Source organism: Equus quagga, chromosome 13 (assembly GCF_021613505.1).
Source record: "Equus quagga isolate Etosha38 chromosome 13, UCLA_HA_Equagga_1.0, whole genome shotgun sequence".
In the NCBI taxonomy this organism is placed as follows: Eukaryota; Metazoa; Chordata; class Mammalia; order Perissodactyla; family Equidae; genus Equus; species Equus quagga.
Genome location: NC_060279.1, coordinates 37,404,081 through 37,423,049, shown reverse-complemented (window position 1 = coordinate 37,423,049; position 18,969 = coordinate 37,404,081). Strand labels below are relative to the sequence as shown.

General features: G+C 48.1%; 1 protein-coding gene across 2 annotated transcripts in view; it reads right to left on the bottom strand.

Annotated features, from left to right (window-relative positions):
* IQGAP3 (IQ motif containing GTPase activating protein 3) overlaps positions 1-16,987 on the bottom strand; it is a 39,533-nt gene extending 22,546 nt beyond the window's left edge. Inside the window, exons 1-13 of one of the 2 annotated variants that reach the window (XM_046680150.1) lie at positions 16,927-16,987; positions 14,588-14,675; positions 9,975-10,131; positions 9,261-9,338; positions 7,906-7,982; positions 7,094-7,161; positions 6,891-7,004; positions 6,467-6,645; positions 5,917-6,004; positions 5,180-5,343; positions 4,566-4,653; positions 2,752-2,915; positions 1,111-1,268 (exon numbers count right to left, since the gene is read on the bottom strand). In XM_046680150.1, coding sequence (XP_046536106.1) covers positions 1,111-1,268; positions 2,752-2,915; positions 4,566-4,653; positions 5,180-5,343; positions 5,917-6,004; positions 6,467-6,645; positions 6,891-7,004; positions 7,094-7,161; positions 7,906-7,982; positions 9,261-9,338; positions 9,975-10,131; positions 14,588-14,675; positions 16,927-16,963 — 1,460 coding nt within the window. In that variant the 5' untranslated portion in view covers positions 16,964-16,987. The remainder of the gene's footprint in view (positions 1-1,110; positions 1,269-2,751; positions 2,916-4,565; positions 4,654-5,179; positions 5,344-5,916; positions 6,005-6,466; positions 6,646-6,890; positions 7,005-7,093; positions 7,162-7,905; positions 7,983-9,260; positions 9,339-9,974; positions 10,132-14,587; positions 14,676-16,926) is intronic. The other variant, XM_046680151.1, reaches the window with a different exon arrangement.
* Positions 16,988-18,969: the final 1,982 nt, after the last annotated feature.

Here is an 18,969-nt window from a genome sequence, read left to right as displayed (position 1 = left end):
CAGCTGCCTCCTGGGCATCTCCACGGAAATGCCTACTGAGCCACTCAAACCCCACGTGCTCCCGATCCCCCCCAATTCCCCCTAGCTCTTTCCTATCTTTCCCATCTTGGTAAATAGTCATTCCAACCTCTCAGGCCAAAAATCTTGGAGTCAGAGCCTACTCTACCCTCTCTCACACCCATGTCCACTATATAACCAAATCCTGTCAGTTCAGCTTTCACAACATATCTGAAATCTGACTCTTTTTCTCTACCTCCACTGCTACCGCCCTAGGCCAGGCCTGGATTCCTCCCACAGGCGTCTAACAAGGCCTCCCTGTTTCTCCCCTTCTAACCCTGAAGTTGATTCTCAGCACAGCAGCCAGAGTGATGCCGCTAACAGTGGGTCAGATCATCTCCCTGTCCGCTCAGAACCCTCCCACGGCTTGCTTCCTCACTCAGAGTGAAAGCCAGAGGCCTGCATGGTCTGGCCTCTGCTTCTTCATCTCCTGCTGTTCCCCCTTCCTTGCTCTGCTCCACCACACTGGCTTCCTGGCGTTCTTTGGACACACCAAACATGCTTCTTTCTCAGGGCCTGTGCCCTAGCCAGCCTCGTGGCATCACTTCTGCCCTTTAGGTCTCTCAAAATGACCCCTTACAAAGAGGACTTCCATTACCATACTCTGTAAAATACACAAACCGCCCCACCACCTCCCCACCTTCTAACCCCTCTGCCCTGTTTTACTTTTCGCCAGAGCTCTTCTTCTCCTCTAATCATCTGACATGTTTGTTCTTTGTCTGTCTCCCTCTACTAGCATGTGAGTTTGATGAGAGCAAGAACTTTGTTTTGTTCAGTGTCGTTTCCTAGCACCCAGAACAGTATCTGACATGAGTGGGTACTCAAACCTTCACGATGAAAGGATGAACAAATGGAGGAAAGGGGCATGAGTGTGAACTCACCCACTCCCAGGAGGAAACACAGGCCAAGGTGCTGCAAACAGACGCAGAGGGTGGGCCTGGGCCCCAGAACAGGGCATCACGCAGAAGGCTAATCTCCAAGCAGGAGAACTCAGGGTGTTGGTAACATTCCCCACATCCCTTCACTCTCAACATGTGGGTAAACCTTTCTCACCGCTGAGCATTCTCTCCTTCCACCTCGGCCAGGCCTGTGGCGGGGTTCACCAGATTGCTCCAGAAGCCGCTGGCATCCCTGGCCTCCAGGGCCTGGTTAATCAGGACCACAGCTGAGAGCATCTCCACGGCCACGAAGAGCTCCTCCTGGCCAAGCTCCTACAACAGAGGGGAGAGCTGGTTCCCAAGTGGGCTGGTAAAGGGTCTGGGGGCCTACCTGCCATCCTGTCCCCAAGACTTTCCTACATCCCAGAGTCTCTATCCCAAAACCCCAATGGCCTGATTCATTCACTAACAGTTAATCATCTTAATACTCAAGAATGCTTACTATATGCTCAATGTGTAAGTACTTCACACACATTATCATTTAATTTGTATAACAAGCCAGTGAGGTAGGTATCATTAATATCCTCATTTCACAGATAAGCCCATAGTCAAGTAATGCACGTTAAACCAAGCTGCCTGATTCCAGAGCCCACACTCAACCAGTGAGCTCTCCCAGCTCCCTTCTGGCCCCTCCCACTCATCAAGAACTGCACCACCCCGGCACTCAGAGAGGAAGATCAAGTGGGCAGGGCACCTGCACGCTGCACCACACATCCGAGGCCCTGGCCCCTCTTCCCTGCCCAGGCTTCTCCTCTCCAAACATCTGCTTATGCTATTCCCTCTGTCTAGAGCACCCTTCCTGTCCTCTACAAACAGAGTGTTGTGAATACTAGCAATAATAGCAGCTAAAACGTACACGCCAGGCTGGTTTCAAAGCACATATGTTAACTTGTTTAATCCTTACAACGATCCTATAAGATAGATAGATTATTGTCTCATTTTACACGTGAACTGAGGGGCAGAGAAGGTAAATAACTTGCCCAAGGTCGCACAGCTGAGAAGGAGCATAGCCAGAGTTTAACCCAGGCAGTGTGGCTCTAAAGTCCACAGCCTCAGTCACTGTGCTTTACTCTTAGCACTCATTGTCTGCTCCCTTGTACCATAGACTCCTGTGTTGAGACTGAGCCCTTCCTGAGGGCTGTGCCTGGAGTCGATGCTCTATCAACGCCTGCTGTGGGTATGATTCTCTACCGAGTCTCCTCTCTTCCAGGAAGCCTTACCCCAGCTCTGCTCCACCCATTTCCCTGTTGGGAAGTCATCTTCCACTTACATCATCTACTCTTCCCTCCCTGTCTCTGTCTGGACCCTCAGGTATATTCTAACTCCTCCACCAGACTAGGAAGTCCCTAAGGGAGGGCCTGATCACCTCACAGTCAGAGAAGCTGAAGGACAGGGATGGGATAGCAGAGTGGTTTAGAAGTACGGGCCTCAAGAGCATTCACCCTGCACTGCCAGTTACAGCTGAGTTGGATGAGTTACTTAACCTCTGCACCTCAGTTTCCTCATCTCTAAAGTGGAAATACTACTACTCACTTTATGGGGCTCTTCTCAGGATTAAATGAGCTAGTAAAGCAGTGTTTGCTCAAGGGTATTGGCTATTATAATATGCTCAGGGTGGCAAGGACGGTAGCCCTCCTCGCTCCCCTAATCTCTTGCCAGCATCTAGGAGTACCCTCAGAGGGTGCTCTGGACTGACTGCCCTGATCCTCCAGCTGCTCAGGAACCCAAGAGCTAGACCGTCATTTCTGGGGCTTACCCCCTGCTGCTGCCGCTGGAGCACTGCCAGCTCCTGCTGGTACACAGCCGAAGCAAAGGGGTACACTGGAGGCAGCTGGGCTTCGGGACACATCAGCTCCTTCACAGTGTCAGCTGCCACTCCCCTCTGGATGGCTCTGTTGATCCTCTGCACAGCCTGGAGCACTGCAGGGGAGGAGGGAAAGGGGCTGCATGGGCTGGGCATTCAGTGCCATTTCTTCTCTCCTGGCCAACTAGGCTCTGCTAGGGATCTCTGAGGGGAAAAGGCTTTGTAACTGCTCTTGAAAACTACTCTGCTGGGTTCAAATGCATTTCTAAATGTTCAGGAGGAAAAGGGGCTGGGTCACTTTAAGAAGAGGCTCTGGAAGAAGCGATTTGTCAGGCCCAGAAGTTGAGCAGCTCAGCAGGTAACACGGAGGGGCTGTCACGGCAGAAGTGAGTTCCTGAGGTGGTGAGCACAAGATTGACAGGAGGCTATGGAGCGTAACTAAGATGAGGTTAGTCAAGGGGCTCCAGGGACCAAATCTTGACGACAGTGCAGAGGAATAAGGAACCAGCTCCGAGGGGGAGCCATTTGGGTTGCAGAGGGAAGGAGTAAGCTAAAAAGGGGCAAGGGTGCATCACTGTAGTTTTAGCTTTCAAACGCTGGGGCTTATAAAATGCCAAGCAGATATGACCTTAGCATCAAGGAGCGCACTAATACTGGGGAGAAATAAGGATACAAAGAGACTTACAGTGCATTGCTGTCAATGCCACATTAGAGGTACTGCCCCTCCCCCCACATGCTATGGCAGTGCCGGGAGGAGGGATTCTGGGGGAGAGAGTAGGAGGACTTCCCAGAGGAGGACGCATCTGAGGCAGCTCTGGAGGAGGTTTTCACCTGCTTTCAACAGGTGAAAATGTGGGAGAAATGTAATCCAGAGGCCTGGAAGTGTGAAAGGCTGGGGCCAAGCAAGGAAGAACAGGTTATCTAGCTCAGCTGGGCTGGGTGGAATGTGAAGAGAAGGGATGGGGATGACTCAAAAGGTCTTATCTGCCACACTGAGGAGATTAAAGTCTAGGATACAAAATCAAAGAACCCACGAAGGTCTGAAGAAGCTCAATAGCGAAGATCAGACCAGATCTGTGCTTGAGAGATTACTCTGTCAACAGGAATGAACTGAGATAAGCAAGGAGTTAGCCAGGATTGGCTGGGGGTTGTTCGAGCTAGCATCTGAGAGCTCTGTTAGACAAAGGGGAATGGTTAGGGCACAACCTCAAAACCCGACAGCAAGTCAAGATGGAGTCAAGCACCTGTCACAGGTCTAGTGTCACAGGCTGCTGCGTGGCACCTCAGCACTCTAATTCTCCTCCCTCCTGCTATCCAGGTTGGTCCCCTCGGAGGGAGACAATCACTAACTCACATTCTTTTAATAAAGAATTGTATTTATATATAATGTTTTTAAGGAAAACTGAGTTGGATCATGAGTTTCTCTCTTATCTGGGAAATCACATTTCAGAAACCAAAGGAACTCAAGGTTGAAACTGTCAAAATACAGAGTAAGGCTAAGGGCTCGAAGGAAACTGCCTGTTCCAGGAGTCCAGCTCAGTGCAGTCATGGCCGTCATTATCTCTAAGGCCTTAATGAACTTATCTGTAGTGTCCCTGCAGGCAGCCAGGAATAGGGCACATGAGATGAGGGGAGAAGTCCCTTGCCAGGCTGGAAAATTGGGCAGCAGTTTGCATTGTCCTACACGGAGGCCAGCAAAGGGGTTAGATGCTCTTCCAAGAGCCAGCGATACACCTAGGCCAGGCCTCAGCCTGATGATGACTTACTGGCTTGTTCCTGATCACCCTTCATGTTGGCTGCAGCCACACCAGCTTGGACCTCCTCCTTTTCCAGAAGCTCTACCAGGCCCAGCTCCTGGAAGAGGGAGGAGATGCAGTAGAAGAAAGTCCTCCTGGGGCCATGAACATGCTTTAGGAGCTGCCAGCATGAGCTCTCAGGTCCACCTGGTCACCCACCTTCAATCGCGCCTCTCCCCTTTAGGCAGACCAGCCAGGCCCACCCGTCCCCATTAACCCATCTCTAACTTCTGGCTCTTTATTACCCAGCAAACATCTGAAATAACAACAGAAGCAGCACAAATATAAATAGTATCAGGGAAAGAGTCAACAGTATTGAAAATAAGATTGCTGAGTTGAGGACCCAATTCAGCAGTAGGGGAGCATATCACTGCCTATTGGTCTGCCCCTGGGTCCCCCTGGTCAGTCTGAGAGAGACTCAAAGGCAGAAGCTGATCAGTCTACTCCATTAGGCTTTGGGGTGATTTAACCATGTAAACATGGCACTTATTGAATATAAAGAATTGACAGTGGTGACGCCTAAGAGGCCCTCCCCCATCCTACAGTCAGAGAGAGGAGGTTGCAGGTGATAGACAGAGCCCAACCTGTGCTTTCTGCTCTCTGTCTGAGCTCAGCTGGTCCAGGTACCAATCAGCAAAGTCTCTCCTCACTCCTCGCAGGGCCAGCGCAGGGTCTCGAAGAGCCTCAAGCAAGGCCTCAGGGCTCTGTCTCTCCAGGGCATCATCAACAACTTCAAGAGCCCCATGGACTGAAAAAGACCAAGTTTCCATAAAGGATGGTGTGAGAAAGCCCACCCCTCACCATCCCCAGCCCAGCCCTAGGAGTCTGCCCTCTTCCTGCCTGCCCAGAGTTACCCCCACCTCTGCCCTCTAGGTTCCTGGGGCCTAATTGGACCCGCCCAAATTCTTTAGCATAATCCTCCCAGCTTTCCCATCTCACCACCCGAGACTCTGAGGATATCCTGACTCAAAGAGGCAGATGCCCATCCATCCTGAGCCTTCAACCAGCCCCTCCTGCTCTGCTCGCCCCCTTTCCTATCCATCCTCCATCGTCCTTGAAGGACCCCAGTTCAACTGCCCGCAGCACCAAGATCTGTTTGATCTCCATTCAAACAGAAGCCCCCTTGACAGGGACCACTTCTCCAGACACTGATAGCCATAAAACAGAGCACACACTGCCTTGACTCTGATTTTCCCTGAGACGTGGGTTGGCCCAAGTGAGGTCATAGGGCCTTCTGGCCTGAGAGCCTTCCCCAAACCCCCCTGTGTGGCGGCTTACCCTGAGAGCACCCCCAAAGCCCCTCGTGGCCCCTCTCTCTCACCATTGACGTGGTTGACGTTGCCCTGGATCTCAGCTTGAGTGAGGTAGCGGTCATAGATGTCCTGGCTTTCTCCATCATCCTGCAAAGACTGCATTGAGAGGGGAACCTGGGAAAACCAATCCAATCTCCTCCTACTCCTCCCTCCCATCTATTCCTATTTCTTCTTCTGGAGTCCTTCCCAAGGCCAAAGGTCAGTCTGGTTGGAAGGAATCTGAAGAAATCGTGGGGTCCAAGCCCCTGGCACTGAAACAGTTAAGTCAAACAGCAACCTTTGGAATCTCCAGTCCAATCTGATCCAGTTCTACATTCCAGAGTCTCTCTCAGCCCCTCTGAAGATCCATCCCCACAGAACCTCTTCTCCTGTCTTCTCTTCTGAAATCTCATCATTCTCCTGAGTTTCTCTCCTACTTCTCTAAAATGACTGATGAGTTACAATTTCTCTAAGCAACTTTGGAACTTAAGAGACAGGACAGACAGGAGTCCTGGTTTCACTTGAGATTTTCCAGGCCACTCAGATTTTCAGGCCCCGAACTCCAGGGCTCCTCCTTACGCGGTTCCTGGCATTGGCAGCCTTCTCCATCTTGGCCTGGGCCAGCAGCTCCTGGTAGATGGCTGCCAGAGGCTCTCGAAGATTCTCCAGCAGAGCACTGGGATTCTGTAAGGCAGCCAGGGTATCCTCGACTACCCCTCGCTCCACTGCCTCATTGATGGCAAGAACAGCTGCATGGACTGGGAGGGGGCATGGAAACAAGGTCAGGAGGCCGGAACAAACCCCAGACCAGCTGCAGCACAACCAGCTGCAGGCCACTCCGACATCATCCCCTTTTTCCAGCCACAGGGGCCAGGGAAACCAGGTAGCCTGATGGCCCTGCCTGTGGATGAGAGGTAGCCAGAATCCATCCGAGAGCTGTGAGGCTCAGAGTCCTCCCATTCTTGCCGAGCATACTCCTAGCAGGGCAGAGCCCACCCCCTACCTGCAGCCTCATCCACCGAGAGCTCATTGGCCAGGATGCCCCCGATCTTGCTGAAGGCAGGCAGCTGGAGGCCATATTTGGCCAGTTCAGAGGCCATGTTGCTGAGTTCCTCGGCTGCAATGATACCACAGGTGCCCCACATCAGGCCCAGAACCCCAAGACCCTGCCGGGACTGTGGTAGTTGAGGAAGGAGCTGGGCTTACCTGTGAATTTCACTTTCCCATATAGATCATGTATCTGAGGGGCCAATCCTAGCCGGAAGAGGAAGAGACTGGGAAAAAATGCAATGCATTGGGGCCTGTTCATTGTGACATGCTGCCCATAATGGGTTTGCAGGAGATACTAGGGGACCTGGAGATGAAGACCACTCAGCACCTGCCCTCAAGTCACCCCGATTCCACAGGGAGAGATGTTATTGTAAGTCAGCCTGAGGCAAGCGCTATAGAAGATAAATAAGATGCTGTGGAAGGTCTGGGGAAATTGGGGGGCTTCACAGAGAAGGGCACATTGCAGTAGCAGGATGGAGACGGAGGGTGGGAAGGGCAGAGCAAGAAGAGACCTGCTGAGCCAAGGCACAGAGGCTTGAAAGGACATGGGAAATGAAGTCAGGAAGAGATGGCATGGTGGACACAGGAACTGGTCAATCACTTTCTGATTTAGCCAACTGGTTGCAGATGGCTGGCTGTGAGTAAGAGCAAACAGCCGTGGCCATTCACACTAAGTGACTGGCATGTGACACTCTTGATGGGTCCTGTTCTGATTCCTTTGTACCCCAGTCACAAGCTGAAGCCCCTTCCCTGCCTGCCCTTTTCCTTCACTCGCACAGGTCACATATAGATGTGCCCACAAACATAGACATAAATCCAAACACAACTACAGAACTCTAAGACCCCACACTCCTGAGAAGTGCTCCCTATGGTCTGCCTCCGTCCTTCCTGCTGCAATGTTTGTTGCTGTCAATCGTTGGTTGCCTCCACCTACAGGAACTTGGATGATGAAAGTTTGGGTATCTCACCTGAGTGCATGGATGCAGTAGACCACCCGGGGCATGTTCTTCTTGTCATAGATGTCCGTGGTCTCCGGGAAGAAGGTCTGGAGGGGAAACTGCTGGTTACTGCCATTGGAGACCATTAAGCAGCACCAGATTTGGAGAGAATGGATCTTCATCTCCAACCTGGGGTGTGTGCTCCTTTGTTGTCTGGGGCTTCTAGGTCAGTCTCCCCAACTACTTACAGCCAGCCCGGTATAAAAGAAAGGCACAAGGGACACACACTAAGCCAAGACCCAGCCACAGACACACAGCCCCACATTAACCAAACACTACGCAAAGCTATCAAGGCTATAGGATGCAGGCCATATCCTCCAAGAGAAACAGGCCCCTATTCATCCTATAGACACAGCAAACCTGTGCTCCTCACCTTGGACTCTCAATAGAAAGGTGGCATGCTGGGAAGCTGACCACGCTCCCACAGAGGGCCCAATGAGGCATATATTGCCAAGGACCACAAAGAGGCATGTCATCCCTGTCTCCAAGCCAGAGGTGTCTGATCAGTGGGGCCCTTCTAAGAACCGAGTCATCCCATGTATGGCTTCCCATGCTACCTGGTGACTAGAATGAGGTCTAACCTCAATACCTCTCAGTTACTTTAGATTCATAAGAAAGGACCAAATCTAAAGACTTAAAAGTATTCCAGTCCCACTGAGGACACATGGCCTCCATTGCTCCTGCCTCCCACCAAAGCGTTTTTCTTTACTGCTATTTCCTGGTCTTATAATTCCCTTCTACAGTGAAGAAAAACAAAACAGAAAAATTATACATCGTAGAATCCTATATTGTGCCTTAATTTGCATAGTTCTTTACAATTCACAAATGGAATTCACAAAGATCATGTGATCCTCCTGACAACCTTATAAGGTGGACAAGGCCAGGATTACTATGCCCATTTTACATATGAGAAACCAATTGAGATTCAAAGGCTGAGAGGACATGCAGCATGTGTCCTACTGGGGTCTTGGGCCTAGGCTTCCAATCTACCACCTGGGGATGAATTCCACACTATGAAATTCTGGTGGAAAGATAGCTGGCCACTATGACCCCATCTCCTACATTACACAGGGGCCTCACTGCCTAATGGGAACAACGCAAGCTGGGCCAGGGAGCCTTCACCTCCTTTTACCCACAGGGAAGTGGAGGCAGAGACCAAGTAACAGGGCTCAAAGATACACGGTCCCCAAGAACTTAAACTCTTAGATTAAGTTAGTTTAGAAGACACATGGAGATGAGGGCTGAAGGGTCCCAGGGAGATAAAGCATGTCTGGGGGTGCTGGTGAAGAGCAAAGAGGAACCCCAATCTTGAGGCTCAGTGTTACCGAAGGCAGACCGATGTGAGCGATTGCAGACAGCCAAAAGTTGATGTTGTCTGTGTGACGGAAATGCAAGCCAGTTGCCTGAAAGGGAAGGAAAGAGAAGATAACGTTTCCACCATTCTCAGGGTTCCCTAAGGGCAGAGCCCAGACCACAGCTTGGAGATTCAAGGAGCAGGGGGAGCTGGAGGACCCTGCCCTATGGATTTCCCATCCCCCCAGGACAGACACACAGACACAGAAACCACGAGGAATGGATGACCCAGTGGGTCATTTGGAAAGGATGGCACAGGGTGGGAATAACAATTTAGTATTCCTGGAAAACGGGAGTCCAGAGCTGGGAGGGGAGAAAAGGGAGGGTGGGGCTGGCTAGAGCACAGGGAAGGGGCAGCGTGCCCAGGAAATGCTTCCGGGTGGCACAGCCCACAAGCCTCTGAGTGTAGACTGTGGGTAGACAAGTCTGCCTGGAGCTTCTCATATCAGGGGCATCTCAAAGCCCAGCTAGCAAGTGTCCCTTGCTGATAAAGATGGTACACACTGCCTGGCTGGGAGACACCCATTGATAACTGTTGTCCCTGAGCAATGATTAATAGCATTTCCTTCACCCCCAAAGTGTCCAGCTTTGGACAATAAATTATACGTTCACCCTACCTCACAGCTTTGAGGATCAGGGTTCGTTTGAGAGGAAGAAGGTGGAAAGCAGAAACCGCTATTCCCCACCTGGTACCGCAGCTGCTCCACGTCATAGATCTTCTTCAAGGGAACCACAGAGGGCGCAAAACAGTGGCCCAACTTGGCCAGCAGCACTCCATTCCGGAGGCTCTCCTCTAGCTCCACGGGGGAAGGAAGCTCCTCCTTCAGGCAGGCCTCCATCCAGCTGAAAGCATGAAAGCACCTTCTTGCCCACTCTGGCAGGACAGCAGCTCCTTCTAATCACAGGACCTTCCCTCCCTTTCTCCCCTAAGCAGCCTGACTCTCTCCTACCTCCTGTTCCTGCCCTACGCCCAGCTCCCCTCCCTGGCCTTTACCTGGCTGTTCCCACCTTCTCCCAAGTGGCCCTAAACACCTGGATTGGCCAATCCTCAGCCCCTACCCATCCCAGAAATCCTTCCCTGACAGATCCTGAACCTGCCCATCTTCAGTAAGGCTTAAACAGGCTCTTATCTGTGAAGTGATAGAACTTCTCACTCAGTCTGGTTATGCCTTTGACTGTTGAACCAGACTGAATCTGCTCCCTTCTCTCATTCTGCATGTTCTCTGAGAACCCAGGGACAGAAAAGTCACTTCTGCCTGAACAATCTCCACAGCCCATAACCCAGCTTTGATGACGGTGAGGGTAGCGGGGACCCTCAGAGTTGACGGGAAGGAAGTGGCACAAAGGGACAGAAAGGTCACAGCCCTTGGAATCAGAAGACCTGCTTTCCACACTACCTCCCCCATTTCACCTCTGAGCCTCAGTTACATAATCTGAAAAATGAAGAAACACCCCCTGTACTTCCAGCTTCAGTGGGCAGCTGCCAGGATTAAATGAGCTAACGAATGTGAAAACACTTTGAATATAAATGTAAAGTATATTATTGCTGATGCTTGTATGAGGGAGAGAATAAGAGCTCCTCAGATGGAATGTCCAAACTTCTCCACATACTGGGGGCTATAGGAAAGTAACCATTTTCAAAGAGAGTCAGTCACATCTCACTTCACACCTTCCCTGCCACAGACACCTGATCTCCTGTCTATCACATCCTACCTACTTTTTGGGAAAACATTAAAAATATACTATTGATTAAAGGAAAGAATTAAGGATTTATCCTGACTTTGGAGCCAATATCCATTTACAGAAAATATGGGGTAAAGAGGAAGAAGTTGAACGACACAGGAAGCAAACAGACAGAGCCAGAAGGGAGGATGTTCTACAAGGCAAATGACATGGTTTCTTCAACAAGTCAATGACATAACTGAAAAGGGGAGGCAGGCTGTTCTAGATTAAAGAAGACTTAAGAGACATAATAACCCAATGTAATACGTGAAGTTTTTTAGATCCTTATTTGAATAAGCCAACTGTAAAAACAGATTACCTTTTAGACAATCAGGAACATTTGAAAATGGCCCTGGGTATTGATTTTCCAAGGATTAATGGATAACTTATTTGGATATTATAATGGCATTGTGGTTATGTAAGCAAATATATATTTTATTGCGGTTACATTGGTTTATAGCATTATATAAATTTCAGGTGTACATTGTTATATATTTCGATTTCTGTGTAGATTACATCACGTTCACCACCCAAAGACTAATTACCATCCATCACCACATATGTGCCTAATCACCCCTTTTGCCTTCCTCCCTCCCTACTTCCGCTCTGATAACCACCAATCCAATCTCTGTTTCTATGTGCGTGTTGTTATTTTTATCTCCTACTTATGAGTGAGAGCATATGGTATTTGACTTTCTTCCTCTGACTTGACTTATTTCACTCAGCATAATACCCTCAAGGTCCATCCATGTTATCACAAATGACCAGATTTCATCACTTCTTATGGCTGAGTAGTATTCCATTGTGTATATATACACCACGTCTTCTTTATCCATTCATCCCTTGATGGGCACCTAGGTTGCTTCCAAGTCTTGGCTATTGGGAATAGTGCTGTGAGGAACATAGGGGTGCACATGTCTTTATACATTCATGTTTTCATGTTCTTTGGATAAATATCCAGCAGTGGAATAGCTGGATCACATGGTGGATCTATTCTTAATTGAGGACTCTCTATACTGCTTTCCATAGCAGCTGCACGAGTTTGCACTCCCACCAGCAGTGTACAAAGGTTCCCTTCTCTCCACATCCTCTGCAACAGTTATTGTTTCCTGTCTTGTTAATTACAGCCATTCTGACAGGAGTGAGGTGATATCTCATTGTAGTTTTGATTTGCATTTCCCTAATAGTTAGTGATGTTGAACATCTTTTCATGTGCCTGTTGGCCATCTGTATATCTTCTTTGGAGAAATGTCTGTTCAGATCTTTTGCCCATTTTTTAATTAGGTTGTTAGTTGTTTTGTTGTTGAGATGTATGAGTTCTTTGTGTATTTTTGTTATTAACCCCTCATCAGATATATGGATTGCAAATATCTTCTCCCAATTGTTAGGTTGTCTTTCTGTCTTGTTGATGGTTTCCTTTTCTGTGCAGCTTTTTAGTTTGATGTAATCCCATTTGTTCATTTTTTCTATTGTTTCCCTTGCTGGGTCAGACATGGTACTTGAAAATATGCTGCGAAGACCAATGTCAAAGAGTGTACTGCCTATGTTTTCTTCTAGAAGTTTCATGGTTTCAGGTCTTGCATTCAAGTCTTTAATCCATTTTGAGTTAATTTTTGTGTATGGTGTAAGATAATGGTTTACTTTCATTCTTTTGCATGTGGCTGTCCAGTTTTCCCAACACCATTTATTGAAGAGACTTTCCTTTCTCCATTGTATGTTTTTGGCTCCCTTGTCGAAAATTAGCTGTCCACAGACGTGTGGGTTTATTTCTGGACTCTCGATTCTATTCTATTGATCTGTGTGTCTGTTTTTGTGCCAGTACCATGCTGTTTTGGTTGCTATAGCTTTGTTGTATATTTTGAAATCAGGGAGTGTGATACCTCCAGCTTTGTTCTTTTTTCCTCAGGATTCCTTTGGCTATTTGGGGTCTTTTGTGGTTCCTCCATATATTTTAGAGATATGTATTGTAGTATGTAGGAGGGTAAAAGGATGTGATATTGTCTTTGTTCACAGATGTCATGATTGTCTGTAGAAAATCTGAAAGAATGTGACCAAAACACTCCTGGAACGAATAAGCGATTATAGTAAGGTTGTAGGATAATATATAGCAAGGTTAATATATATAAGTCAACTGCTTTCCTATTTACCAGCAATGAACAGGTGGAATTTGAAATTAAAAACACAATACCATTTACATTAGCAACCCCAAAAATGAAATACTTAGGTATAAATCTAACAAAATATGTACAAGAGCTATATGAAGAAAACTACAAAACTCTGATGAACAAAATCAAAGAAAAACTAAATAAATGGAGAGATATTCTATACTCATGGATAGGAAGACTTAACATTGTCAAGATGTTAGTTCTTCCCAACTTGAGCTATAGATTCAATGGAACCCCAATCACAATCCCAGCAAGTTATTTTGTGGATATCAATATACTGATTCTAAAGTTTATATGGAAAGGCAAAAGACCTAGAACAGCCAACATGATATCGAAGGAGAAGAAGAAAGTGGGAAGACTAACACTACCTGATTTAGCCACAGTAATCAAGACAGTGTGGTACTGGTGAAAGAAGAGACAAACAGATCAATGGAACAGAAAAGAGAGCTAAGAAATAGACCCACACAAATACAGTCAACTGATTTTCGACAAAGGAGCAAAGGCAATACAATGCAGCAAAGACAGTCTGTTCCACAAATGGTGCTGGAACAACTGGATATCCACATGCCAAAAATGAATCTAGACACAGACCTCACACCTTTCACGAAATCAACTCAAAATGGAGCATCAACGTAAATGTAAAACACAAAACGATCACACTCCTAGAAGATAACATAGGAGAAAACCTAGATGACCTTGGGTATGGCAATGACTTTTCAGATACAACACCAAAAGCACAATCCTTGAAAGAAATAATTGATGAGCTGAATTTCACTAAAATTAAAAATTTCTGTGGTACAAAAGACAATGTCAAGAGACATCTCATTATGCATATTACTAAGTAAAAGAAGTTAATCTGAAATGGCTACATGCTGTATGATTCCAAGTATATGACATTCTGGAAAAGAAAAAACTATGAAGACAGTAAAAAGATGAGTGGTTGCCAGAGGCTGGGGGAGTGGGGTTGGTGAAGCACAGAGGATTTTGGGGGCAGTGAAACTACTCTGATACTATCATGATGAATACACGTCATTATACATTTGTCCAAACCATAGAATGTACAACACCAAGAGTGAACTCTAAGATAAACTATGGGCTTTGGTTGATAACAACATGTCAAAGTAGGTTCATCAATTGTAACAAATGTACCACTCTTGTGGGGGCTGTTGATAACGCAGGAGGCACGCAAGTGTGGGGACAGGGGATTTATGGGAAATCTCTGTAACTTTCTCTTAATTTTGCTATGAACCCAAAACTGCTCTAAAAAAATTAAGTCTTAAAAAAAAGAGGCTATTTCATCTCCCCCTTTCCCACAGAATGGACTCTTGTCCTTTTGCATTTGCTCTGGGGGCAGGCGCCTCGGGTAGGCAGGAGGGAAAGGGGGACAAGAAAGAGGCAGCCCCTCTGCTCACCGCTTAGCTTCCTCCAGCCGGCACAGGTACTGATAGGCAACATTCTGCCGCCTCTGCTCATCCATTTCCTCAGCTGTGAGGCGTTCATCTGAGGAGTGAAGGAGGATAAGGTCAATGAAGGGAGCGTTAGCTAGAGGGCCAGGCCGTAGCATGGAAGCTTCTTCTTAACAGACTTTCTTAGGCAACTCTGCTCAGAAACCGGAAGCATGTCCCATATGTCCGTCCTGCTCTTCCCAGGGCACCCCAGGCTCCAATCTTCTGCTTGCATCCAGTAAAGCTTGTTAAAGGGTGGCCTCTCTACCCTTTAACAGGGGGATCCCTCCTGTATCAGAGGCGTCCCTTCCTTTCCTCTCCAGCCATCTTCCTGACCTCCTCCTCCCCAAATATACTTCATGATCCTTCACTCAGTGCCTCTCAGCGGGGATGTCCGGATCCCTCCTTGGCTGAGAATTTAGCTCCTTATTTCATCCCTAATTAGACTCTGAGATTTTCAAGAACTGGGCTTGTGTCATCCTCCTCAGGTACTCTCCCAGAGGCTCAGGTTAACAGAACCAGCTAGGACTCATCATCCAACAGCCATTCATTCATTCAATACCCCCTATATGTCAGGCACTGGGCTAGTGGCCCCCCACTCTCAAGAAATACTGAGATTATTATTAGAAGAGAAAAACATGTAAGTAAAAAACTCCAACCTAAAGTGATAAATGTGACTATAGCCCATGATTAGTCTACGGAAGCAGCAGAGGAAGTAAAGGGCTCTACATATGAGTAGAATCTTAAGGAATGAACAGGAAGGCAGATCAACAGAAGGAACCATGGGACAAAGGCCACTCACTTGGGATTACGAGGAAGGACAGAGAATTTTAAAAGACCACAAAGGTATCTTTACTCTCCTTTTTGTGTAGGTCACCCGAGGAGGAAAATAATCTCCAAGCTAAATAAAACTCAGAAAATACTCTGACTCCCAAACTCAAGAACAGGGAATCCCTTAAATGAGACAGCACTCATATTCTGCCTTAGCCACAGCCTCCCTTTATCATTCTCCTTCCTCCTCTCCTCATCTCTCTTGTCCCCATAGGGAAGACAACACAAAATCAGAGAGGATGAGAGAAAGCTACACACATACACTAAGAAAATAAACTCAGAGGGCTTGAAAGGAGAAACAGCTTACTCAGTCTGTCTTTGATTCAGCACTTAACAGCATTCCCATTCTTTATCTTATTTCCTTATATTGCATACCCTGCAATAGGATTTGGGGGAGCGGAAGGGCTTCTTCGAACTGGCAGTTAAGCAAGTTAAAGCGCACATGCACACACACACCCCGCTCCATGTTCAGATTTGAAAGCACTGGCCAATTGCAGGAAATCCATCAGTTCCTCCGAGGGGGTGTACAAGGAATAAGTGTTGGTTGCTAAGCTTGGAAAATAAGCCAGTAAGTGAATGACATCACCTCAGAGTTATGAATTGAAGACTGTGAGAGAAGGGCGGGACTTTGTTCATACACACACAGAGTCTTAAAAAAAAAATCAGTCTCTCTTCTCAGGTCTGGAACTAGCTTTCCTTCAACAGATCAGTAAACGCGGACTTTGCTTTTTGAATCCTAATGGAGAGGAAGGGAAGAGGGTGGAAGAAGGAGCAGATTTTGCCTTTCATTGTGAAGGTCAGATGGAAACCTTTCTGCCTTCCCATCCTTGTGGACCCCAGACTCTCTTTATACAGCAGCGTTTTTGAAAGTGTGCTTCAAGGACTACCTGCATCACAATTACCTGGGGTGACGAAGAAGCACGGCAGCGCTTGTTATAAACCCCCATCCGGACCTACTGGAGCTAAAGCTCAGGAACCTGCATTTTAAACAAGCTCCCTAGGTAATTCCCACACACTAAAATTTGAGAATCACTGTCTCAAAGAGGTATCAAAAACTGAAGGAGCCCCCCTCCCCATCTCTTTAGGCGTCCTGTCCCCTGGCAGCGCTTGACAAGTATGGGTAGCCGTCCTAACTGCTGAATTGTAAGAGGCCATCCAGACTACCTACATTCTCCCAGCTCCAGAGCCTTAGAATTCGGGAATAAGGGAGAAAACTCTTTGTAAGCTTTGAAGCTCAGCACAGAAGTCGCGGGGAGGGGGCTGGGCGGGGGGGGGGGGGTGCTGTGCGTTTCGCAGTTCACAGCTTTCCTCCGGTCCCGCAGGAGTCCGGAATGCTCCCTCCCCACTGAGCACAGTCCCGCCGCCCTTGCCTGGCAGACCCCGCGCCCAGCCCCCGCCCCAATCCCTCTCTGGACTGTCGAGTCCTCGACCAGGGCACCACTTCTGGACCCCCCTCGGCCTGTTCTGGCACTCACATATCGCCCGGCCCCGGCCCGCTCCTCTTCCCTCCATGTTCCTCCTTCTTCCAGGTTTGAATCTCCCGCCGCTGGGCCACCGCCCCTCACCGTAGCCACAGTTGGACAGACACTTCCGGTCTGTGCCGCAAGGGGAACTGGGATTTGTAGTTCCAGGCTGCAGTTCGCCGGCCCGTGGGGAGGAAAAAGGCACCACCCGAGGAGGGAAGGGGCGCTGCCCAACCGACGGTACATTGGGTTGCTGTTCCTCCAGGGCTCCTTTGCTGCTAAACCGTCTTATTTCAAGTAGAGCCTACCCCTGCCCTTGCGTCTATTATTTCAATATCCACGCTCCGCTTCGTATGGTATTCTTGGGTCCCGCTAACTGGGGGGCCTACTTGGTGCTATGCACTAAACTAGGTGGTGAGGATGTAGGAATAAATAAGCAGAGTTAATGCCCTAAAGAAGCCTGCTGTTCTGGAAAGAGTGATAAACATAGTCAAGTAAATCAGCGGTCAACGATTCACAGAAGGAGGAGGTAATTGCTGTAATTAAGAGCAGTGAAGGACAGGAAGACTTCCTAGGGGAGGTGACAGCTGATTGGGGTTGAAAAGTTAAAAAGAATTAATCAGATTGGAGGAGAAAGGAATTTCACTCTGTGGAAACAGCATGAGCAAAAGCAAGGAGATGAGTTCAGGAAATTAAAATCGGTTCAGTTTTATAGGAGAACAAAGCTCAACCAGGGAGAGGCAGGAAGTAAGCCTGGAGTGGCACAGGGCCAGATCCTGCAGGGCCTTGGGCACCATGCTACGGTGCTGGGCTGTGGTCTGGGGAGCAGTCATGAGCCAAAGAACACTTTAGACATAGGTCAGAGCCAGATTTATATTTTAGAAAGATTTCTTTTGCAACAGAGGCTTGGAGTGGGGTGAGGCTAGGGACAGAGACCAATTGGGAGTTTACTGCAGTAACACAGGTGAGAGATAATAAGGGTCTGAACTAATAAAAATAATTATAACAACCACGATGCTGAAAAAATATTTTTGGGTATATTACCTAATAGGCTTCCCCCATCGGGTATTTCTCCTTTTGCCCTTCCCCCCAACGCCCCATTCAAGCAGCTAGGCAGCCTAGGCTCATAGCCTCAGAGGAGAGATGTGAAGGGGCAGAAAACAGAAAATATACAAACCTTCAGAGGAACAGAGGTGCATCAGGGCTGAGATAAAACTGGGAGACGTGGGTTTGAAGAGAGTGAGTGTTACCTGAAATCAGAAGAGATTCCCTTTTGTCCCCCCCCCCCCCCAGGGGGAAGTAGAGAGAATCTAGATGTTGGTGGCTCCTGGTGATAGAAGTCCCACTCCCTGCTTCCTGGGAAGGACCCTGGAAGCACAGGACCCTGAGAAGGAACAGCTGCATAATGAGCCAGGTAGTATGCTCTTAGACAGTTGTGCAGAAATTGCCCAGTCCAACCAGAAAGGAAGTATCTGGATGAGTTACCCCCTCTTCTGCTTGACACGAGGGTCCCTGGACCTGAAAGGGCCAGGTAGATGAGAAGAAAGGTGGTGTCAGTGGATAGCAAATGGACCAGATAGGCTTCTCTCTCAAGTCTTAGCACCCGATACCTCCCCCAACTTGGACTCCACCCTGGCAGAAAAGAGGAGACAAACTAAATGGACTCACATTGTTTCCTCCTTCCCAGTGGAATAGGGGCTTGAAACAATATGCACTGAGTGCTTACTATATGCCAGTACTATATTTAGTGTCATCTTACAAGGACCATCTTATTTAATCTTCACAATACAAATGAGGAATCTGAGGCTTAGAACTGTCACACCAGTAAAAACTGGTAGAGCCAAAATTCAAACTCAGATAGGCCAACTCCAAGCTTGAATTCTTAACCACTATATACTATACCACATCCAAGGCCATGGCCATGAGGCTGCAAAAGGGAGCATACACTGGATAGAGGTTTCAGAGGTAGAACCAACAGGACAGAGAGCTGGAAGAGAGAGGGGAGTCATGGGTGTCTCCCAGGTTTCTAGCTTAGAGACTGGGTTGGTGGTTTAC